Raw genomic sequence first — 25,785 nt, forward strand, 5'->3', positions numbered from 1 at the left:
GAAAACAAGCACACTGACCTGTGTTTTATTACTATCTCGATGGATAGGATTTCTTTTCATTCTTACTTCATCTTGCTTCCCAGGAATTTACTTTTTGAACAAAATTATCACTGGGACTCTGAGGTTATATATTTTTCCTTCTTCTTTCTCTTTAATTCCAGGAGCACCATTTACCGGGAAAGGTCATATGCTTCTGTTTTTTTTTTTTCTATCTGAAGTGTCTTTGGCAATTTAGTAGATTATGGCCATCAGTGGAATGAGGAAGATAAAATGAATATCAAAATACTGAGCAAGAATGTGTCTACTGCCACAAATCAGATATATTTCAGAGTTCAAATAAAAACACAAAGTTCACAAATTTAGGCCCTTACATACTTTTAGGGAATTATGCAATTCAATGCGTTATACAGTTTATTTCCTTTATGCCTTCCTTTTTCATGTATGTGTGTGGGTTTGTGTGGTTTTGGGGAATACATTTACATAAAGCCATGAGAGTGGAGAGAGAGAAGATGGGAGGCAGATGAGAGAGGTGGGATAAAGATGAATGGGAGGTGGGGAGAGTCATTTCATACTCCACTATGAATACATACACACAGAAACACACACACGCAGCGCTTGGTTAAAGTGCGGCTTTTGGAACTTGTACTTTCAGGGGACTTACCTCTGGCATTATATCACTTGGAATGAGATGGGCTAAGCTTAAGTTATACTCAGGCTGAATGCAGCAAGTGTGCCTCGGTGGTGTCAAGATTGCCTTGCGCAATCTCCTTCACTCATTTACTGTGCATTCATTCATCTCTTCATTCATTAAACAACCAACTACTGAATTTCCTCAAGGAACAAAGATCGGGTGGGAGGAGCAGGTGCATCGCAGTGCAGCTCAGCAAATGCCACGATGGAAGAATGAGCAAGTTCTGTGGGCACCCTCTAGGTGTGCGGTGCCCCTGGCCAGCTGAGTTTATGCTATATGGACAAATAGGAACTTTGTTTATATACTTTGCGTATGTATGTTTAAACAAGGTGAATAATTTATAGATCTTCGGAGTAGATTGCAGCTTGATTTCTGACCCTTCGAAAATTAAAACAACGTGAATTTTGTTTCTAATAACTTTTGCTGGGAAATGAAGTTCACAGAAGACTTTCAGATCAAAGCAATAACCTTACAAAATAATAGTCTAGAGGGAAGCCTACATCACTAACCCAAATGTGTCATTCTAAAGTAGTGCTGTCCAAGAAAAAGTACAGTGAGCCACATATGTAATAAAAGGGTGGAACTTAATTTTAAAACTCTAACTCAGTGTATCCAAAATATTATCATTTCAATATCACTAATATAAAAATTAGTGCCTCTTAAGTTTTTTTAATGTACATTTTAATTAATTGAAATGAAATATTTAGTTCCTTAGTTTCACTAGCCATTTACTGAGTGCACAAATAACCACATGAGGCTAGTTAGTGGCTACTGTATTAGACAGCACTGGTTATTTATGATTTAAAATGATTAGAAAATCAAACTCAAGCATCCCATAGGGAGCTTTTATAAGAATGTAACATGATGTGTTCACTTCTATTGGGAAAAAGTTTCCTTTTTCTTTTCAGGAATCTGTGTCCACCGTGAGATAGACAAATAGTTTCACTGAGATAAGAATTACCAGTTAACATTTATTTTTAATTCTTAGATAACCACTAACTAGTATGAGCAGAAAGGTAATTATTTAAAGGCATTCTGTTGTTTGGGGAAGAGAAGGGCTTTATTTCTGTGAACAACTTGTAATCAATATGATTATAATCTCTGTTTGCAAACAGGACATTCAAGGCAATTTTTACCATTTTTAATGGTAAAAAAATACACTGATGCTCACAGAAGGAAAAAATTAGCAGAGCAACACAAATCACTCCCAAGGGATGTATTTGGAAGCATGGCCAACCTGCGTTTCTGACATGTGTGGGTCAAAATATTTCCTTTTCAAGGGACATCCCCCCACATTCTGGCTGCTTTGAAACTTTATGTCAGTTCCTCCATTAAAGTCAAAGAGATATATATATATATATTTTGAGAGTAAGATATAAAAAGTCCCAGAAATACAAGGAATGCCTTTGATCTTTTATTTGTAATTATAATTGTGAAATTCTTTGTGGAGTTACAGCTGGGTCTGTTCATCACACTCTTTCCTTTGGGTAATAACCAGTATTAGACATCATATTTATGAGGTTCAAGGTTTCACAGAGGTGCTTTTTTCAGGAGAAAAGGTGGTTTCAATACTTAAAGCAAATGTGGACTATATTGGTTTTATTAATAGGTGGGTTTTAAACTGGTCTAGTCAGATATATAGGTGATGAAATTAATGCAAGCTTGGAGGTTCCATTTCAATTGATGTTTTTTCAAGTTTTAGGGTGAGGCTGAAGTTATGGAGGGATCTCAGTGCAATGAATTACTTTGGAGTTCCTCCAAGGCTTCTCGGGGGTCTCTGGAGTCTACTGCCATGTGATGTTTTGGGATGAACTAAGTCATCCACTCTAGGTCCTCTTGTACACTTGAAAACAAGTCAAGTGACTTAGAGACTGCCCTTTGCTCCATAGCTGGACAGGGTTTATCATTCTTGCCATTCCTGGCATGTACCTCTGGAGATTTCTTAGCTGTTCCGATTTGATTTTTGGCCTGTAGACAGAAGAGTTCTTCTAGCCCCTCAGTACTAGGTGACAATTAGTAGGCAATTATTCTGTCCTTAGAGTTATACCACCAGGATGCCATACTGTGTACTTGGCCATTCAGCATATGCTTATGGAATGGACAAATTATATTGTGATTCACACTCAAGTACATAATGTCAAGCAGAGTTGAAGTTTGTATTGTTTAAGCTTCTGAAAATACAACAGGAATCTAAATTCTTTTCTGGCAGTTCAGAATATTCATAACAAATATGCCAAGTTGGCTGCAAGTGAAAATTATTTCTACTAAACATACTGAAATTACTAATGTTCCCACTAACTATTTTCCATTTTCCTAGCACACAAATGTTCATTTCTTGTACATGATTATCCCCCCAAATAACTATTATGCGAAAGGAAATATGTTGTATCATGAAAGAGTAAAGCACATTTGAGGACATGAGCCAAGGAAGGAGGTACGTCTGACTGGAAGACGATAATGTTTTAAAAAGAGGGAACAGCATATCATCTCAACCTTGGAAGGAAAATGGTTCAATATGATACATACGTACTCATTGATTACTATATGCCAGGAAATGCTATGAGCTGAGGACTCCAGAGCACAGTTTATAGGAAATGGGAGGATTCAGACATGCATGTATCTGTGAGGAGTGTTGGATGAGTGTTGGATGGAGTAGTAGTAGGCAGCTTGAATGCAAGTACTAAAGGCATTAAGGTTGAAGCAGGAGGCAAAGAACAGGAATTGGTCTCAGCTTAAAGGAAGCAACCTGTGAAGTGAGAGCAGAAGTAAACAGAGAGCTAGTTAGAGCATTTGATCCAACGCAAGTAGTTCATGAAAGATTTTAAAGAAAAATGTGATAAACGTAAAATAAAGTTTAGTGATAGGAAGAGCAGAAGATTCGATGAGAGGCTATACTTTTCATTAAATTAATAAGAAGCATGAATTATAACAAGTAAAGAGGAAGGCAAGGGACCTACTTAGAAGGAAAGTCGAAGGAACGTGGTTTGACCACTGATTAGGTGAAGGAAGAAGGAAGAGTGACTCTTCCTTCTGATGACCCAGGTGACCGGGTTTTGAATCTGAATACCTGGGTGGGTAGCATTATTAACAAAAATAGGAAGACACAGGAAATACATAATGAGTTCCATTTTAGATGCACTGAGTTGTAGAGACCCATAAAACATTGAAGAGTAGACGTTTAACAAGCAATGGAAAATGGAAAATTGGAATGTGGAAGGTAAGTGCAGTCTAAGAATACGAGTATACAAGTTTTTTAAGCAGTATTACCTGTTAAACTAAATGTCCTGAAAGTGCCTATCAGTGATTGAGGACAGGAGATGTAGAGAAGGAACGGCCAACTCAGTAAGATTTCTGGGAGTCTCTAGTGATATCTTCTCAAAAGTGAAGATAGGTTACTATAGCATCTAGCCCCCTCCCATGAAGAAAGTGAGATAATACTTAATGGGAGTCTCTATATCAATTATCTCTATATCAGTATCTATATATTTATAATGGATTTGTATTCATATATTTATAATAGAGGAGAGTTTGTAAAAGCATTAATGACAACAATAGAGAAATGATTGACTAACTTGTGAGTTGCAGACATGTTAGAATATCATGCAATCACTAAAATCAGTGATTTTGAAGAACACTGATGACATAGAAACATAAGTGAGATGTCCTAAATTTAAAATACAATGCATAGTATTGTAAATATGGCTTGCTTACAATTTCCTCTATAAATTTATTTTTTGAAGGAAATAAATGTGACAAGAATTTCTTTTAGGGTGAGGATTATTTTTGTTTAGGGAAATACATATCTGTATCTATATGCATATCTATCTATCTACATTTATATCTATATCCATATATCTATCTGGAGAGACCGAGAGAGAGCACGCCTGTTCAAGTAGAAAGTGAAACTCAGAGTTCGTGTGCTGACAGGGGAATGAAGCAGAGTGAAAAGAATGACAGAGTATTTTGTATGAGGTGGTCATGGGAGGCTTCTCTGATAGGTAACCCCAAGCCTTGGGGTATGGGAGACACAGCAGTGTGTTTGTTTGCTGGTGGGAATGGCCCGGGAGAAAGGGATTGTTTGTCCACGGAGTGGAGAGAGGAGACAGCAGCAGGGCCCATGCCCTTGACGAGACACGGGCGAGTAGTCCGCCTCAGCTGTGAGCACAGACAATTCCTTTGCGGGAAGGCAGGCGTGTAGTTGCTATTGCAGCCAGGGTGATAGGGTCGCACCAGGAGTTTATGAAAGTTCTCTTCTGAGTGATTCAATTTCCTCACTAAAATAGAAGCCAGGTGGGCAAGTAAGAGTGAGAAGACATAAGAAAAGAGGAGCTGTATGAAATACTCATGAAAGAGGATAGGAGAATGAATGAACATTTAATTAAAAATACAGGGTCCGGCAGAAGTAGCGCCATTGAGTGTGGTTGGTGGGGTACGGAATGTCTCGCATGAGATGGACAGCAATTTGAACATTTCACTTAAAATGCCTATGACATGCTTGAGTGTGCCATTGTTATGTTACAGAATTGCATGCTTATGAGTTTGTAATAAAAGATTTTTATATAATAAAAAGGGGCATTATTTGTGCGGATCCCTGTGTATTATAGACAAGATCAGACATGGTTAGGGCAGTATGGCTGTAGACATGCTAAGCAAATGAAGTCAGACAGAAAAAGTCTCGAACCATATGATATGTGGGATGTAAAACTGAAAGCAGCAAATAAACAAACAAAACTCATAGACACAGACAGGAGTGTGGAAGTCACCAAAAGGAAAGGGGGGAGGGGGAGTAAAGGGAAAGGGGGTCAAATGGATGGTGACAGAAGATCTGACTTTGGGTGATAAACACACAGTGCAATATATAGATGTATCACAGAGTTGTACACTTAGGAATATAATTTTATTAACTAGTGTCACCCCAATGAATTCAATAAAAATAAACACATATAGTAGTTTCCACTATGTTGCATATTTTGGGTGAATTTATAATTCATTCATAAGTACATTTTTTTTCATCTTCACATCCCTTTGCATCTTTCCCATTTTCTCGTAACCAAAGCAGCTAACCCAGCGGCAAACCGACAGAAGAGCCAAGCGCAGAGGACGGGTTCCGTCCTAGAGCTCCGAAAGCCACCTGGCATAACTAACATATCTCTTTCTTTTCTGCTCCTGACATAATTGCATTTTTTTCCTTCTCTGCCTCTCAACAGGGTGGTGGCGACTGTCCAGAAATGAGCATCGGAGCTATAAAGATTGCCTTGGAAATTTCTCTGCCTGGTTCTTTCATCTATGTTTTCACTGACGCACGGTCCAAGGATTACCGGCTCACTCACGAGGTGCTGCAGCTCATCCAGCAGAAGCAGTCACAGGTGAGTAGGAAGCATCCCGAACGTCCCACCTGCGTACAGCTGTACGGCACGCAGCGTGTGGGAGCTCGCCTCTCTTTGACTGTGCTGTGTGTGGCCCACGTCAGTAGTTACAGCTGTTAATCCATGTGTGCACTCCAATATGCGTGTGTCATTTAACTTAGGCATGTAAGTGGATATGTGATATCTGTACTTAGTATATGAATGCCTTGTTTTTACACAGAGAAGAAATGATTTGGGGCTTGAGGTGCTTGTTACCTTGGTGCTCTTATAACTGACAAACACATAGACCTAGCAAAAAGGCCTGTATCTACATTTTTAACTCCTGTGTGCAGTCTTGTCAGAGTTAGAGTTATTCATGGTACTAGTTAGCTATTGCTGCACAACAAGCACTTGTAACTCGAGCATTCAACAGCAAGCATTACATTGTGTCCCGTGTGAGCGGGGCGCAGTAGAGCGTGGCTAGGCCTGCTCACTTGCTCACTATCTGGGGATAGTTTGTGTTTGGTTTGTGTAGGCCTATCCTGGGGTAACTCGGCTCTGCCCCACAGGCTTCTCAGCCTCTTATCTGCGACCAGGAAGTAGGCTGACATAGGTATGTTCTTCTCATGGACAAGGCAGAAACACCAGGGATCAAGTGGAAATACCCAAGGTTTCTTGAGTAGCAAGCTCAACACTGATAGAATGTCCCTTTTGCCTGATGGTACCAGTCAAAGCAAGTCGCTTGCCCAAGTTTTGATTCAAAGATGACAAAATAAGCTTCATCTGTCCAGTAAGAAGAACTTCAAAACCCTTTGCAAAGCACATGGGTATGAGTATATGTTATAATATAGTATGTTATATATATTGTTACATGCCTAGCAGTATGTTAACACATAATAAGACATAATAGGTGCTAAATAAACACATATTGATTTCTGAAAACCCCTTAACTGTCCTCTTCTTTCAAAAACAAAGGTGGTGTTCGTGCTCACTGGAGATTGTGACGACAGGAACCACATTGGGTATAAAGTCTATGAAGAAATTGCCTCCACGAGTTCCGGCCAGGTGTTCCACCTGGACAAGAAGCAAGTGAATGAGGTGAGTGTCGTATGGTGGGTCTGCTTTATCGCAGGCTGTTTTGCCAGATTGGTTAGGCTGACCTAATTGTGGCAGATTTGATTTCACAAACAATCTGAAAATGAAAGGTTTTATTTTCCCAGGCTACAGGTCACTAAAGGGATTAAACCAATGGGGGAGAAGCATGGATTTATCTAGTATTACTTCCTAGATTGTATTATACTATCCTGACAAATTATTTAGATTGAAACATAATATATTTAACATTTATTTAGTGGGACTTGAACATTTTTGTAGTTCTTGTTGCTTCATAAGGCCAATTCATATTTCTGATGCACAGTTTTTGGATAACCACTAAAACAGACTTGCCTAATATACTAAAGTAGAATGTGAGAAAGTTAGTTATTAAGCACAATTCTAAAGAACTTTCTAAGATTAAAAGTAACAAAACTGTAACTATTACATAGTTTTCCAAAAACTGTTTTGATAATAAAATCTGTAACTTATATACTCAGAAAATCTTGATATTTTCTTTAAAAAATGTCAGAGATATGGCTAATTGTTCTGATTCTTTTTCCCCTTTCTGTTACCTTTCTTTGGCTTCACTTGTGATAAAAAAGTATTTATTTATTTGGCTCTCACTTAAGTTTCTAGGAATGTGCCACTGTAAAGATAAGGTTCTATGTAGGTATAACTTACATTTGATTGATGAGGTCACTGTATCTAACAGGTTCTATTAATTTCAGGACAGACTCCTTTGTGTCTTGAATGAAATGGTGCAGTGGTCCTCTTATAACCCGGAAGTGGTTGTTGCATCATGATGGAACTAATAGGACACTGCAAATTTTTAGAGTAAACAATCTAGCAAAAACATTTTTTGTCAACAGACAGTAGACAAACCTGGAAGGTCACTTTAGTGTAAAAATTCCTTTTCTTGGAAGAAACTGGCTTAGAGAGGGTCGTGGCTTGAGTCCACATTGTGTCCACGCAGCGATTCAGAAATGCCCGGTCGGGCGGGGTCCGACAGCTGCAGGGGAAGCCCTGGGCAGCTATTTGTACCAGCGTTTGCATGAGAGTTTGGGAGCCTGGGAAGAAAAGAGTAGGGGAAGAGTGCAGGGCTCTCTCAGGAACCGGGTTTCCTGTCCGATCCCACAGACTGTGCTTGACCCTCAAGAGGGACAGGCTGCTGGTTGATGTCGAGCAGGAACCTGCGGCACAGTCAGTATTCCCAGCACAAAGTAGGGCGTGAGGGAGGAAGAGCGTCACCCTCTCCTGTGGCTGGCAGGACACCGCCCAGCTGGGGTACGTGAGGCTCTTCGCTGGCGGTGGCGGTGGTGTTCAGCACACACAGGTGGGGTGTTGGTGCCAGCAGACGATGCCAGGGTGGTTCCCAGCCGAAGGTGCTAGAGATGAGAAGCATGAAAAGAGACAGGCCGGCACCCAGGGCATGTGGAAGGACGGTTGTTTGAATCTGTTTGTGGGCAGTCAGGCACGGTTTGGAGATTCCCAGTACGAAGTGGGTGAAACTGTAAGAGAGAACCACAGCCAGGACCAGGGCCCCAGAGCTAGAAAATAGCACGGTGTGTCCTATGAATGCAGCTCTATTTACATCCACACACCCAGGGATACTGACTTACGCAAAATTGCAAGTATTGTTGCCTTAAATGGAGAAAATACACCCCAGAGAGGTACTTTATTCATTAAATAAGCGCCTCAATGCATAATTTTTATAGTTCTAATAATCTTCACAATTTCCAAAGAATTCACAGGAATAACAATTTATAAAAGTATGACATATATTGCATGAAATTTTATAGATATAGATATATAAGAGAAATTTAACCCATTGGTTTGTTAGTAGTATTTCTCTCCCAGATCATTAATTTATATTCTGATCTTAAAATGTAGTTTAAGCAGAATAGGACTAGAGAGAAGCATAACTAAAATTGTCCAGTTTTATAAAAATGGAGTTTGATACAAATAAGAACAGGCCTTTAATTTCTCCATTAGTCCTAACGACTCCAACCCCCTTGCCAATTGGTTCAGGAAAGACCATCTCCTTTACTTTGGCCCACGGAGACGCAAAGGGGATTGAGCTCAGGGTGTCTTGGACAAGTTCTCCTCTTCCAGAAATTGTCCTGCGTGGATGTGATTCCCAGACCTGCCACAGGCATCCTCATCCAAGCCTGACATGAAACAGATACAAGTGGGGGAACAGAGGGCTAGGAAAATCCAAAAGCTTTGGATTGAGTCCGCCCTCAAAGCCATCCTGCTGCTAAGTCTCCAGAATTAAGGACATAAACGACCTTTTTGCTGAAGCTGGAGTTGAGTATTCAGTTACCTAAAGATACATGCATCCTAACTGATAAAAAATGTATATTTCTTTGTGACATGGTCTCTCTAAGCCCCAACTGCCTTGCTTGTAAAATGGGGATAATAGAATTATCCATTCCAGAGAGTTCTCCTAAGATTAAGTGAAAATGCATGTAAAATGTTCCACACACGGACTGGTGCTGGGTAAGTGCCTAGTAAATGTTCACGGTATCATCACAGTCCTTGGAATGTTGGTGTTTTGCTTTCAAAAGGGGGATATTGGGCACTGTGTTGGTTAGAAACCAAATGGCTAGTTGCTACTGGAAAATGAATTTGAGTGGGAGAGTCTGGGAAGAGGCTGGAGAGAGGTTTCCTTTTCCTGGGGTGGAGGAAAAGATACTGCGAAGGGGTCACTGGAACTGTGTAAGCCGTCACTGTTCCTTACAGCGAGCCATCGTGGTGGGAGATTTTGCCAACAAACGGCAGCGTGACAGGGTTAAAGTTGTACCTACAAAACTTTCAGTATATAATTTAGCCATTTTTCTTTTCTCATTGTTCCAAAATTTCCCTATGATATGGACATTATAAAGTCTGGGGGAACTGGATGTTGCAAGAGATATTTGTACATTTATTTCATGGATACAAATTCAGGGAAACCACACACATTCTGGGTCCTTGCATTTTACTCATGAGCTGTTTTTCATCTGCTGTGCCTGAAGGAAACTGTCGAGTATTACGCTTTTTCCCTCTTAACATAGTTCATCAATTCCCTAACCTAGTGAGGGATATTTTTATATCAACTCTCTTGAGCTAACTTAAAGTTCTTTCCATCTGTTGTTTTTTTCTGTTTTAAAATAATGATTAAGTAGAAGATTTAGGTGTCTTTCATCTCTGTTTAACATAAAAGGGAAACCCAAGGAAAGATTAGTTGGCCGAGCGTGAGCCATCTATAAATCATTGTATAGTGTTACATTTTAGGATCGCAAGTTAAGACACATCTCAAAGAAGGACTTAAACAATTCCCTTTTGAAGATGAAAAAGGAACTGAGTAGTCTTACTCCTCCATTCTCTGTAAGCTGGGTGATTGGCAGCGGTTTTCATGAATGCTTCCTTTGGTATAAGAAAAGTCCAAGTTTGGAATCTCAGAGTTACAGATGTTATATTCTTGGGTCAAGGAAGCTCACCGGAAGATCCACTGTTGGCTAGCTCCTCATCCCGTCTCATTTCCTGGCACCTCCCGTCTCCTCCCATCCCACTGGAAGGTCAGAGACCGTGGAGGAGCCTTGCTGAGGAATTCCGCAAAGGCCAACAGCCCAGGGCTCAGAGCCTGGGGGAGGAAGGTAGGGGATGAACCTGGAGAGACGAGATGAAGATATCCACACGAGTGGTGTTGTGAAGAAGTTGAGACTCCAGACTCCGGGACCACGGCTCCCATTCCAGCCACGTGACCTTCGATGGGTCCCTGGTTTTTCTGTGTCAGTGTCCTCGTCTGTAAAACGGGGAGAGTGATGGTGCCCACTTCGTGTGGTCGTTGTGTTGAGAACGTAGCAACAATATGAGCTGCTGTTATTGTTGTTCAGTGATATGTGCTAGTCAAAATATTCCAGCTACATTTTTAGATGTTTTTCTTAAAACGGGGAGATACATATTCATTGTCTGCCTATGATGGGAATGCTAAAATGGGAAACTGGGGCTTTAGAATGAGGGAGACCTGGGTTTGAATGACCTCTTGGCCATTAGCTGGTTGAACAACTTTGCCTAACTTTATTTAACTCATCTGAGACTGTTGCTCTATGTGAAAAATGGCATATTCATTAGCTCACAGGGTGGTTGTGAAGGTGAAATAGAATAAGGAATACATATGGTCAGCTGAATAGAGTCCCAGGAGAATGGAAATCACCAGCCTGGGGTTTCTTAGGACAGGAATGGCTCAGCTGCCACAGAGAGTTCCGCGCTGATAATGGGTCCTATGAAAAGCCCAGAAGGAGAGGGGTATTTTGGTGAGCCCCCCACTCCTTTAGAAAAAAATAGCGAAGGGAGAGTGGACTCAGAACTACTAAAGACTTTTGTAAGACTCTCAAATGTTTACAGTCCCCCTTCATTTGTCTTTTTTAAATTTCAATTACAATAAAACCACTAAAAAGTGACAGGGTTTAACTGCTTATTTCGAGATAATAAGAACATCAGTAATAATCACAGTAGTATAGGTAACCCTTGCAGAATACTGATGATGTTTCAGGCATTATGCTGAGGGCTTTCCTTGACTTCACAGGCCTACGGGCAATAGATAATTTTTTAAAGAATAAACTGGTTTTTTCCCCCCTAAACAAATGAAAACACAATGACACATGGCTTCATTTAATCGTATCGCTACAAAGAACTAATAACAATAGTGACATCATGAGATAATATACACTCCGTAGGAAAACAAATCCCACTCCCCTGTGCGTCCTGGAGCGTGCGCGTGTAGCTGCAGCTCATGCGAAGTGAGGAAAGTAGGCAGAGCCCGGGGGGCCCTGCAGGAGGGGGAGGAGGGAAGTGATGGGGGCCTGGGGCGCATCCCGCAGTAGGCAACAGACAGGTCCACGGAGTTCTTCGGGAGGAAGGCACGGCAGGTGAACCTCTGCTCTCTGCTGTCTGCGACAGGAGTGCGGGCAGAGATAAAAAAAACATCTTTGTTTTTTTCCGCTAAGGAATCCCAGTGGGAAAGGGGGACCTGAAGTCACTAGATATTTCCAAGGAAGTAGCAAAACCCCAGGGAAATGGAGTGACGGTCTTGCAGGCAATCCGTGAAAAATTCTAACAACCTAGCAACAGAAAGCCTCACGGAGTAGAGATCACTGGATATATGTCTCTTATTAGTTTTAGGCTCGTTTTTGTTGGCGTCGTACTGCTATTAGAAAAACTATAAACGTTGCTGGAGCATGAATTCGGCACAGTCTCTTCCTGCTCTTTTGGCTAAAAGCCACTTGTGACTAGGGTTAGAACCGAGAGTTTTCTGCGTGTGCGCTTTTGAACAATGGATGCTCTGAAATGAGGCATCTGCCATTTGGTTTTCCCTTATTCCGAGTTTCACTCCAGACGTTATTTCCAAAACATAACCTTACTCCTGACCTTGAAAAGAAGTAGAAACCGGTGTTTCCTCTGAAATTTGTAAATGTATCAGGGACCATTATTACCTTGTAGAAGGTTACAGGAAAAGTGTGGAAACAATGTGTAAATGTGTCCACTGATTCCTTCTTTGAATTCACCAAATTCAATATTGAAAGTGGAGAGCCCAGAGCTCAGATTTTATGGTCTTAGGGATGTCTCTCCATCCTCAAACACACCAAAAAGGAACACTTAACTGAGTGCTGATGGATTCTTTCTCTGCTATTATGCAAAGAATGACATTATCCTCACTCGTGTGTGGTGGGAGCTCTAATGCTGCAGTCGCACCGTTACCGTAGCATCCCAGGCCACCTGGAGGTGCTTTCTAGGTCCCTGATGTGGTTCAGTGAAGCCCTGTGTACATCACGTTTCCATTTGTTTAGGAAAAAAACAAAACATGACGTCATTGGTTGTTTTAAACTTATTTGTTACTCAGTTTTTCAAAAGACACTTGCAGTGTGCAAAGTACACACTATTCCTTGCAAGTGAAGAAAAGATGGCTCTTCTCAGCAGAAGCCCGTGGAGGCAGAGAATCCGAGAGTCCAGCAGAGCGCCAGCGGTGTGAGGCCGTGGCGAGCGGGGGTGCGCTGTTTAAAAAGGTAAGCGCTGCAAGAAGACTGAGCACCTTTGCCTTCTGCTTCGTGCTTTCCTGTGTCGGCCCTGGCGACTGTTAGACGTGGTAGTGACAAACTGCGGTGGCGTGTTCTGTGAAGGTGGGAAGAGTCATATCTCCAAAACAAAACTCACTGCCCATGAAATGCAAGTTTCGATGTGAAAGTGTTGCCCCACAATCCTCCATGAGACAATCCTAGTATGTGACCCCTGGTATCACTTGTCTTCAAAGTTCAGAAAACAGATGCAAACTACTCAGTAAAGCTTCTTCCTAAAATACCAAAAATGCAGAGAGAAAGGAGAAAGAAGCATATATAAATGAATGAAAGAATATTTCTTAAAAGAAAAGACATGTTTTTTAAGAGCAAATGTTAGCCAATAGGATACATGCATTCAACAGGACAAAAGAAGTAGAAAAATAGGTACATCCGTTTACTTCGCTGCCTCTGTTTGGATTAGAAGCTGAAGAAAAGTACTGACTTTGACCAGGGGAGGTCAGCTTTAACAGAGTCAATCGAATGCTTGCACAGCTAACTTGGGTTGACTCATGTCTTAACTATCAAAAATGTAACAGTGTCAATCTCAAAGTCTTCAAAAAATTCAAACTGGCACTGGCTTGGGAGAGACTATCCAGTCCCCACATTTAGAGAGCTGGGTCTTTATTTTTACTGGAGTTGTGGCGGAAACAAAAGATTTGAATTGAGAGGAAAATGTCCCAAATGCTTGATCATTAAAACTGAAGCAACTGTTTAACCACTGAAGTCACTGACCATGATCCCTTGAAGAGTTAGCCCACCGGGAACCACAAAGGAGCACAAGAAAACATGAAGAAAATCCCCACCGTTGAAGCAAAGAAAATCCTACTGACCCGTTTTCCCAGAGCATCAACTGTTTGGGTATTTCCTTTCATATTTCGTCTCTTTACATTTTAAAGAGTCCTTTGAAAGTTTTTGTTTGTTTGCTTGTTTAGAGAAAGCATGTATCCGTGGTCAGTTAATAAGCATCTGTCTCTCTTTCACACTCTCTTTCTCTCTTTACACACACAGAGCAGAGTGTATCTGATCTTATAAAAACTAACACATTTAAAAGGCTATATGCCTGTTGTTTCCAAAAAGTTAGTAGTTGTATTTTGCGTAGCTTTTAAATTATTGTTAAGAAAGGAGTTATAGTTTAATGATCTAATCTAGGAATTAGTAGGGACACATACAGTAAGAATTATTCTGTGTGTGAAAATCAAGTGAGATCATATGTTCAAAGTATTTTGGAAAGGATCTAATTTTTTAAAGATTATTTACTTACTTTTAGACAAAGGGAAAGGGAGGGAGAAAGACAGGGAAAGAAACAGCAATGTGTGGTTGCCTCTTGCATGCCCCCTACTGGGGACCTGGCCTGCAACCCAGGCATGTGCCTCCACTGGGGCTTGAACTGGTGACCCTTTGGTTCTCAGGTGGCTCAATCCACTGAGCCACACCAGCCAGGGCTAAAGGATCTAATTTTAAATCTTGGGGAGAAGAATATTGCAATCTTAGTTGCTTCTTTCTCAAAAGGTTCTTGAATATCTAGGTTTTTGGTCAGTCTGACCAAGAGATTTGTATGCCTAGGATATCAATGGTCAGTCCTCTGTCTGTCACAGAAGGAGGGAAAGGAAAAGATCTGGTTGCTACACCTTTTCTCTGGATCAAGAGGTGCCTACTGCCAGTATTTTCCTTGAACAGTGATAATTTAATAAGCTAGCCCAAGGTAATTAGCTGTTGCTAAGCCCTAGACATAGCAGAGTTGCTATAATTTTCTGATTTTCTTCTTTTGATTACCTACTCAGGAGTCCTGTTATATAATTACTGTTCATAGGAAAGAAGAAGTCATACCTCTTGTACTACACACAGTAGATGAATATTATTCTGAGGTTGCAAGAAAAGATTTGGCTAGTACCTGTGGCAGAAATAACTGTGTCAGTTGAAAGTAGCTTAATGCCATTGGAGAAAACACACTGAGTTTGTTTTCTGAAAAGTGGTTTAGGGATTCCATACATAAAGAACGAAGAAAGCTGTAGGCCGTGTTCTCAGTGTTTCTGTGTGACAGGGACCCACCATCAACTCTGGAAACAGGAGGCTTATCTAACGAAGTGGTAAGCAGTTCCATGGAGACGCTGCATTGCAAAAGCCATGCAAAAGCCAAGTATATATTACGATGTATCCTTATTTGCTTCAATATAAATAAAAAACGTTCATCAAGGACTGTGTAATTTTTACTTCTTATTTTGCAGTAGCAAAGAGGAGATGAAAGAGTTAAAAGAGTCAAAGTAAGGGAAGTTTTATTTAAGAAATTTCCTTATGACCAAGGGTAAATAAATGGAAAAAGAATCCATGCTTCATATATTTTCCAGGTTTCCTTAAACATCCCTAGAATGGACCAATTGTAATAGGGTTATAAAAGCAAGATCTTTGAGAGATGGTATGAACTACTTCTGAGACCTCCCTTATAACATTTTGGTTATGATTTGGCTTTGTGACAAAGATTACAAATGGCTTTTCTCTTTCGTGCTACTGGCCCCAGAAGAAAAATGTGCTTTTAGGTCATTTACTATATAATTTAAACAGTTTTAGAGTGAGTGAATGGGTAAAGAGAAGGTAAAAAACACACACACCCTTTTAAAATCCTTACTTGCAATTTTCAATAGACAAATAATTTATTTTAAGAATATTATTGTTGAGTTGTTGTATCACCGTTTTAGATTATAAACTTAGAAAAAGACATGTGGTATGGTTGAACCATTTAAAATTTAAATATTAAAATCTTTGTAATTGTATTTTTTTCTATTACCACTTAGTCCCCTTACACGCCCTCCCCCCACAGTCTCCACACTGTTGTCCGTGTCCATGAGTCCTTTTTCTCTTTTGTTCAGTCCCTGCCTTGTGTGAATAGGAGGAAAGTCTCCAGGAACTAGGGAAGCCGTTTGTGAAAATTTGGCCACTCTTCATTGAAATAACATTTGTTAAATTAACAAATTAACTTAATAATATAATGGTGCATAAAACAGTTTTAAACAACAAATTAATATAAGAAGCAATTAAAATGATCATTACTTCCAATAATGTTTATTAAAAAATACATATCTGGTAAGATTGAAGTTTTAAAAATACATTAATTTATTTACATATATATGTGCATTTCTAGAAAAAAAATTAAAAAGTCACACCCAAATATGTTGATGGTAATACTAAATAATACAATTATAGGTCATTTTAACATTATTTTCTTTTATGTGTTTTCTTGACTTTTAAGATGAATATGTATTCTTTTTAAAATAAAGAAAACAATGCAGGCATTTTCACTCAACAAAGAAAATTCCAAACACACCCCACATGTGTGTGGGGTGGATTTATAAGCATGGCCCTGTGCCGTGAGCTCTGGGGGCGCCAGGATGGACCGATCACACATAGACCTGATGTCTCAGGATGTTAGGCTTTGGAATCTGGGAGGAGAGAGATCAAAGTCTCCCCTATCCAAAAGCAAAATGAAAACCCAAACTCCACATTCTAAACTTTGCTTCTTCCTCAAGTATAGGGCTTCTAAGTTCTCAGCTGGGAACTCTGTAACAAAAGATCAATTAACAATAAAGAAACAAAAGTTTATTAACAAGTATGACTCATGCATATGTGGGAGACACCCCAGGAAAAAGTTAGTAACTCTTGGAGATGGTTAGAACTTAGGCTTACAGAATACCTCTTCAGCTCAGGACTAAAGAAAGGCGTGGGGGAGGCCAGTTTTGGGTAGATGACCGGGACAAGGGTAAGGTTTGTTATGCAGATTTAAGCCAGAGCCTAATCCTGTATCTGCTGTTTCTTAAAATAATTAGCTCAAATGAATCCTTACGCCACACAGGAGTGTGTTATGGCAGCCTATGCTGTCATCCTTCAGAAGCCCTTCCAGACCCGCTCATAATCTCGTTGATTTGGCACGTCCGTTAGCCGATGTGGCCTCCTCTGTACGCACATTCCGTATTCAGGCCATTCTTGCCTCTGGCTGTACTTTCCCCTCGGCTTCGGAATTTCTTGTTTTCCTTATACAATAACCAACATGAAAAGTGGTAGTTTTAGAAAAGTAAATATCCAGAGGTATCAGAGAGCCATTAGGAATTTGGCACACAGGTTTACTTTATAAAGGGGAGTTGACACATGACAAGACTTGTCGTAGTGGCATCTAAATTGGCATAGCCTGTTGGAATGAAGAAAGTCAGTGGATCAGCGAGGAATGTGTAACACTTTACTCTTTTTTAATGAAATAATACTGTCTTCCGCAATGTATTTAAGTAAAACCATGAATAGGGAAATAGTAGACAAAAGGACTGATTTGATTTGTGAATAAATACGCTTTTTATCTTTTAAAAATAAACAACTTGTCTTGAATTTCAATTATTTTTTAGTAATAGAAATGCCACAAGAATAGGTAACCTGATCCTGGATTCCTGGAATTTTTTGTTTTGTTTTTTACAATATCTTCTATTTTTGTTAAAAATGTAGAACAAGACAGTGCTGAATCCATAATTTTAGATAAATGTCATTTATTAATTCAACCTACAATATCAAACAGAAGAAAGGTCATTTTCAGATGAGGTTTCCAAAGCAAACACAGTAAGAATAGCCAATTTAAAAACAAAACAAAACACTTTGTACTTTTCCCCTAAACTTACCCTGCATATTTTTGCAGCTTCAAAAATATTTGGATAAGTCTTTTAGTATTTTTTCATTTCACTCATTCCTTATTACTTTCTCTTTGAGATGGGGCCTGGAGGTTGAAGTGCAGACTTCCGTAAGAGAACTGTTCTTTCAGAAACGTCTAACTTAAGCAGATGTACGAAAGACTAGAACCCTAATGGAAAACCTTTCCATTGTCAGACTCAGTAACTTTTATTTTGAGAAGGTTAAACTTATTTTTATTTTAGATTAGTGCTGACATGTTATTTTAAAAGGCTCATGAACCTACTCTGCTAGAAGGTTTGACCGTGAAGACTTCCCAGACACGGGCTGACTTCTGCACCAGTGGGATGAAGCAAAGCGTCCTCCCGCCTGGAGAGAGGGACCCTGGGAGCCAGGACGAGCCTCCCTGAATAAGCGGAGGGAGCGCTCCTGGCTTCTTATTCCCTACCTGAAAGGATAAGAAGCAAATTAATACATGTTCCTTGTGCCAGTGTCAAAGAAATGAATCAGTTTTTTTATTCATAATGTTGTTCTTTGATTGTGCAGCAAAATGGTTTTAAGCTATGCTTTAGGACACAACCTAAGTGTCCATCAGCAGGTGAATGGATAGAGAAAATGTAGTATGTGTCATACATACATACATACATACATACCTACTGTGGAGTATTGTTCGGTCATAAAAAGAATGAAATCTTACCGTTTACAACATGGATGGTGCTTGAGGGCATTGTGCTAAGTGAAATAAATCAGGCAGAGAAAGACAAATACCACATAATCTGATCACTTATATATGGAATCTAAAAACAAAATAAAACAAAAACCATAGATACAAAAGTTCACAGATGCAGAGAACAGACTGGTTGTTGCCAGAAGTGGGAGGTGAGGAGTGGGCAAAATGGGTGAATGGAGTTAAAATATACAAACTTCCAGTTATGAAATATGCAAATAATGGGGCATAATGTATGGCGTGGTGACTATGCTTAATAATGCTATGTTGCATATCTGAAAGTTACTAAGAAAGTAGATCTTAAATTTCTCATCTCAAGAGGAAAAAGAGTTTGTAACTATGTATAGTGATGAGTTTAACTGGAATTATTATGGTGAGGATTTCACCATGAAAACAATTATCATTATGTTGTATATCTGAAACTAATATAATGAGAAATGTCGATTATACCTTAGTTTAAAAAAAAAAACTGCTGCCCTGGCTGGCGTGGCTCAGTGGATTGAGTGCCGGCCTGCAAACCAAAAGGTTGCTGGTTTGATTCCCAGTCAGAGCACATGCCTGGGTTGAGGGCCAGGTCCCCAGTACAGGGCATGTGAGAGGCAAAACATACATTGATGTTTCTCTCCTTCTCTTTCTCCCTCCCCTCTCTCTAAAAGTAAATAAATAAAATCTTTAAAAATTCTATAAAAACAAGATTTTATCTTTAACCTCTGGCAACGCTCCTCCCCCGCCTCCCCCGCCCCCCCCCCGCCCCCGCTTCACGGTGCTTGTTTGGGGTAGGTGTTGGGCACTCTGAAGATCAGCTTTGCTCCAACTTCTGCTGGAACATTTCCGCCTTGACCTCTGTTCTGTGTTTCTTTCTGCGTAAGATTTGATTTGACAAAGGGTTCTGTTTTTTTAAAAAAAAGAAGTTTGAAGACCATCGATATGGGTTATTAATAGCCACAGAAAAATGAAATAGTTTGGGATTCATTTATGTAAAATCACTATTCTGGAAGTCACTGCTTTCCAACTGCAGAAATTAGAATACGAAGGATGATAAAGATAGCATTCGGTATCAGGGATTGAATTATCAACTGAAGTCTATTTTATAATCTTTTTCTCTGATGCTAATGCTAGCATCAGCTTGAGCCTTCAATGATAAGAAAGTTATTTATAATGCATTTAACTCTTCAAAGCACAGAAGAAAATCTGTGCTCGTGTGTGATAAAAATCAAGGCCTAAACAAATGCATGTTTCGTCTGTATCTGGCGAAGGAGAACATTTACAAGCTGTCAAAAGGTAGAGTCCTTTTCCAAAGCTCTTCTTAAATCCTTGTGCCCACCTGAATTAACATTTCCTGTCTTCATGTGAACTCTCCTACTCCTCTTCTCTCTGAAGTAGTGCCAGGTTATGAGCTGCAGAGGGCAGGGGTGTTGTCATAAACACTTCCAGCATCTTACTCTACCTTGATGTTCAATTACTGTTATTTCTGAACTATGAGTGAGTGAGTGAATCACAGTGCGCACGCACACACACACACACACACACACACACATTTGGTTTACCTCATATGAACAAAAAGAAAGCATGCTTTTGGCATATTTATCTTTGTCTTCTTATTGATAATACTAATATTTCCACGTTCCATATGCACACGAAATACTTTTAAGCCAGTATTACCGAGGTAGTTTGCATTGACAATAATGCTTCCATATTATGTGTACACCTTGATGAAATTTGACAAATTTCAACACCTGTGTGACCACCACCACAAACATAATGTGGAACATTTCCATCGCCCTTTACACTCCTCTTGTGCTCCTCCAGGCAATTCCGTCCCTTGTGCCACTGACTTGTGTTTCATCACTGCATTAGCTTCGTCTTTTGTAAAATTGCATATAAATTGAAAATATGTCTAGCTCTTTCATTTAGTTTAATGTGTTTGAGATACACCCACAAACTGTTGCTTCTGGTAACTTAATGTTTTTAATGATTCAACTAATGAATTCATATCTTTTTATATAGCACATTCGATTTTATGGATACACCATATTCATTTATCCCTTCTCCTGTTGTCAGTCACCTGATACTCAATACTCTGTGAGGTGTATTTTTATTCTGTGGTTTTAATAACTAGTGATGTGGAACATTTTTTCATGAGATTATTGGCAATGTTTAAATCTTTAGTGAAGTGTCTGTTCAAATCTGTTGCCTAATTTATTGGGCTGTCTTTTCTGTTGATTTTCTAAAAACTTGTTAAAGATTTTTGTTTTTATTTTATGAGGGATGTTAGTCTATAGTATTTTTTATGCAGTGTTTTTGCTGACTTTAAAATCAGAGAAGAATGAATGACCCACGGACATGGACAACAGCGTGGGACTTGACTGGGAGCAGGCGGAGGGCTGGGTGGAGGAGGGCAAAGCGGGGAAGGTTGGGACAACTGTAACAGAATGACAGTAAAAGTGATTTAATAAAATTAAAAAATAAAATCAGAGTGATGATTGTCCCAAAAAATGAGTTAAGAAATGTTTCCACTCTTCTATTTTCTAAACAAAGTTGGAGAAGATTGATGTGTAGTTTTTCTTTAAATATTTAATAGTCATTACCACTATGGCCTTCTAGGTAAGGAGATTTTACATGGGGAGGTTGTTAATTATGAATCAGCTTCTCTAAACATGGCTTATTCAGAGTTTCCATTACTTTTGCATATGCTTTGGGAAATCATCTATCAAAAACCTTGTCTGTTTCATCTAAGTTATTGAATTTATTGACAAAAAAGTCTTTTGAGAACAGTATTGCTTTATTCTCATTTTACTACCCAGGGGATTAGTGGAGATGGCACTTTTTTTATTTCTGATACGATTATGTGTACACTTTCTATCTTTTGCCTGATAGTCTAATCAAGTGGCTGTCACACTTTAACATTTATTTTAAGTAGACAGCTTTTGTTTTCATTGATTTATTTCTCTTTCTCTTTTGTCTGTGTGATTGCTTTCTGTCCTTTCTGTTTTTTCTTCTAACTTTGTATTTAATTTACTGTTTTCAAATTTCTGAAGTTAGAGGATTAGATCATTTTCTTTGAGATCTTTGTACTTGTTGATACACGCATTTAATGCTATAAATTGTTCTGTGAGCATAGCTTTAGCTGCATTCCAGGAATCAGGATCTTTTGTGTTTTCATTTGTATTCAGCTTAAAATACTTTCTGCTTCCTTCATGCTTTTTTCTTTGATCCATGAGTTATTTAGTAGTATGTTCTTTAATTGCCAGTTATTTGGAAATTTTCCAGATGCTTTTCTGTAATAGCTGTCTAATGTAATGTCATTGTGATAAAAATAGGCTTTGTATGACTTTATTTGAAAGTTGTTGCTACTTGTTTTATGGCTGACATAGATCCATGTGCACTTGAAAATATATCATGTGTATTTTTCTATTGAGTGGAGTGTTCTATAAATGTCAGTTAGCTACAATCATTTATAGTATTTTCACATTTGTATGCTGCTGATTTTGTGTCTACTTCTTCTATCAGTTACCAAGAGAGATGCTAAAATCTACTTGTGTATTTGTCCACTTGTGTCTTTAGTTTTGTTAGGTCTTGCTTCATGCACTTTGAGGTTCTGTTATTTCATATAACCACATACATAGGCCTGTATATTGTCTGTATACTGTTGAGTGTTAGATTTTATTGTGTTCATTTAAAGATTGTGGGACTTTATATGACAGGGATTTGAGTTACTCCTGGATTTGGCTGATCCTTAGAAGCTTGTTTTTAAGCTCTTCTACAGTAGGTTAAAATAATGCCTTTATTCTAGGGATAATTTAGTAAGGGTTGGGGGTGTCTACTAATTTCACCATGAATTCAATAAGTTCTCTCCACTCTGGATGAAAAGAACCCACATAATTACTGTGATCTCTATGGATTTTTACCTTACTTATCCTGGGTCATTTTTCTTTTGTAGGAAGTGGTTCTCTCCTGTCCTCCAGGGTTTTAACCTGCACATGCACAGATTGTCGTTTAGACAAAGATGCAAGAGGCCCCCTGTGCAAAGACTGGGTCTTTTTGTTTTCATAGCTCCCTCCTTCCCAGAATTTTTTCCTTAGAATTCTAGGTGCTTCATCCACTCTAAACCTACATCCATGTCTTTTCAACTCAACCTTGATTTCTAGGCTGGAAATCGCCTCCAGCTAGAAATCCTGGGCTCCTCTCCTCTCATTCGTTTGTCATCTCTTATGGATCATGATCCTTTGCTATTTTTGGATTGTGTTTAAAAATAGATGATTTCTCCATTGTCTAGAGCTTTCAGTTGTCTCGGGGGGAGCAATTCCTGACCTGGAACTCCCAATTGGAACAAAATTGATTTGAAAGTGTCTGAAGCAGATTGCTATGCCAGTCAATCAGACAAACACTGTGTGTTTTGGAAAGCAGATAGTACTTCAGAGTTACTTCTGGATTTGAGAGAGAGCCAAGGGGGGGTCACATGGAGGCAGCTGAGAAGAGCGTGATACCTCAGAATTAGTTAGAGCTGGTTTACTTTATTGTGTCATATAATGATAATTCTGCCAGAAACGACTTAAAGAGTGGCGTTTATTGTTTTTGAAGAATCTAAACGTTACTGATTTTGCAGAGAAAAAGATGCAAATTATTCAATGTGAAGTAGTCAAACAGGCTAGGTATTAACAGAAAACTTAGAATCTTAAAATGTTATAAAGTTGAGAATTAATGACTAAGGAATACTATTTCACTGATAAATTTTTAAGAATGGTTTATAATAATCAATGAAAAGAGCCAAATCAGACAAGCCTTTGTTGCATATTTTATCTGGTAGTAGTCCTTGTCTGCCAAAAAACTGGGAAGAACTTCAGGAATTTTAGAGGATCAAAAGTTACTGAAGGATTTATGGGTTCAGTATATTAGAAAAGGGTATTCATTATTCTTAAGAATGAAGATACATTAGTAAGTGACTTCATAAATGTGAAGATAATATACAGAAGATGAAGATAATATCTTAAACAAATAGAGAAAAGAACAAAATACAAAAAAGGAACTGCAGTTTGCTTATATAAAGACATGCAGACATAAAGGTCGTGATGATATAGCTTTTGAAAATCATTACACACCTACCAGCCTCTTTCTTGAGAGTTGTAGGCATGACAGAAGCAGAGGGCTGGATAATCTGGTTCCATTCCTGTCCCATAGATAAATGGTAAGTCTTTCATTGTTAGCTGTGTTTAAAACCACCGCATTTACTTTTAAGTCGTGATCAATCCCCCAAATATTTTTTTCTAACCCACCAGCATGATTCCACTACACGTCGCTATCATAAAGGACTACGTTCTTATATTCAGTCCTCTAAATTCAGTCTCTTGTAGTATAGGCTTAGCTCCTAGTGCTCTAAGGTTTATAAAAGCAAGTGTATGTCTATAGATAGATGAGAAGATTTTGAGTGAATAGATCATTTTATTTCCCAATGACAGACACATCATCTCTTTGAATTATGTCTACTGTGAGTGAAAGAGGGACAATAGCCAGTCTTCTATCCTCCAATTCATAAAACTTCCAAGAAAAAATTGATTCTAGTTTTCTTTTTTGCTTTGCAGGTAATTCTGTGTTCTGTAGCACTGTGGCTTAAGAAAATGATTCCATATCATGCATGTGATACCAAATTTAATTTGAAAGTAGTCTCGTTACAGCTTTGTAGTCATTCTGTAAGGATTTACCAGTTGGAAATCTACCTCAGTGGAGAAACAGCCTGAGTGCTTATTGTGTACCTCAGATTCGTTCTAAAGACAGACAATCATCATTTGTGTAACTCAGTGATGAAGACTACACAGACTTTGCCCCATTCATTAAGGAAAGCACTTTACTTAGTGTTCTAAGCCTTAATGTTAGTATAAAGATTATAAACACTTGAGACTCTGTGTCCTGCATGATTTATTGGAAGAAAACTAGCTAGTGGGTAAAAGGGGATGGAGATAGAAATAGACAGAGGTCAGAGAAACCCAATTTCTTTTATTTATTTATTTATTAATTATCATTATTATTTTTAGAAGTGAGAAATTTATTTTTAATTTTTCCTTCACAGTGAGGATTTTTTTCTTTCTTTCTATTTTTTTTATTTTAATCATTGTTCAAGTACAGTTTTCTCCCTTTACTCCCATTCCAGCCCACCCACCCAACCCTCCCCACTTCCCTCCCATTTCCACCCGCCCCTAGCTTTTGTCCATGTGTCCTTTAAAATTGTTCCTGTAAACCCTTCCCATTCTCCCCTGAAATTCCCTCTTCTCTCCCCTCTGGTCACTGTCAGCCTGTCCTCTATTTCATTGTCTTTGGTTATATTTTGCTTGTTTCTTTGTTTTGTTGTTTAGGTTCCTGTTAAAGGTGAGATCATATGGCATTTGTCTTTCACTGCCTGGCTTATTTCACTTAGCATAATGCTTTCCAGCTCCATCCAAGCTGTTGCAAAGGGTAGGAGCTCCTTCTTTCTTTCTGCTGCATAGAGTTCCATTGTGTAAATGTACCATAGTTTTTTGATCCATTCATTTACTGATGGGCATCTAGGTTGCTTCCAGCACCTGGCTATTGTAAATTGTGCTGCTATGAACGTCGGGGTGCATAGGTTCTTTTGGATTGGTGTTTTAGTGTTCTTAGGATATAGTCCCAGCAGTGGAATCACAGGGTCAAAAGGCAGATCCATTTTTAGTTTTCTGAGGAAGTTCCATACTGTTTTCCATAGTGGTTGTACCAGTCTGCAGTCCCACCACCAGTACACTAGGGTCCCCTTTTCTCCACAACCTCTCCAACACTTGTTGTTTGTTGCTTTGAGAAACCCAATTTCTTACATGCCAAATGGTTTACTGTCATTCATGATCTAAATGGAGCTAACATTCAACGTACACAGGTTAGTAGGTAAATACACAAGAGAATCTTTAGTTAGGTGTTTAAAAACTTTAGGTCTTAAGAAACCTGAGGATAAAGCTTGAATGAATCTTTGTGAAAAGAAGATTCATTATATTTCTCTTTATAAATCATTTTTATTCATCTCATTTATATCTCATTATAACTCTTTTTATTCATTATAACTCTACTCATCTCTGATATTTGCACCAGCTATATTTATAGATTATAGCTTGCACACAATGGATAGTATTTCTAGCTCAAACACATGTTGAAATTTCCAGTCTTAAGTCAAAT

The 25,785-nt window shown here is 38.9% G+C and overlaps 1 protein-coding gene across 1 annotated transcript in view; it reads left to right on the forward strand.

Annotated features, from left to right (window-relative positions):
- The window catches only part of HMCN1 (hemicentin 1), a 397,440-nt gene that overhangs the window by 106,029 nt on the left and 265,626 nt on the right, over nt 1-25,785 (forward strand). The window contains exons 3-4 of the mRNA XM_045838584.1: nt 5,899-6,057; nt 7,012-7,134. Of these exons, the coding sequence (XP_045694540.1) occupies nt 5,899-6,057; nt 7,012-7,134 (282 nt within the window). The remainder of the gene's footprint in view (nt 1-5,898; nt 6,058-7,011; nt 7,135-25,785) is intronic.

This window comes from Phyllostomus hastatus, unplaced genomic scaffold (genome assembly GCF_019186645.2).
Source record: "Phyllostomus hastatus isolate PE091 unplaced genomic scaffold, TTU_PhHast_1.1 phas_contig_283, whole genome shotgun sequence".
NCBI lineage: Eukaryota > Metazoa > Chordata > Mammalia > Chiroptera > Phyllostomidae > Phyllostomus > Phyllostomus hastatus.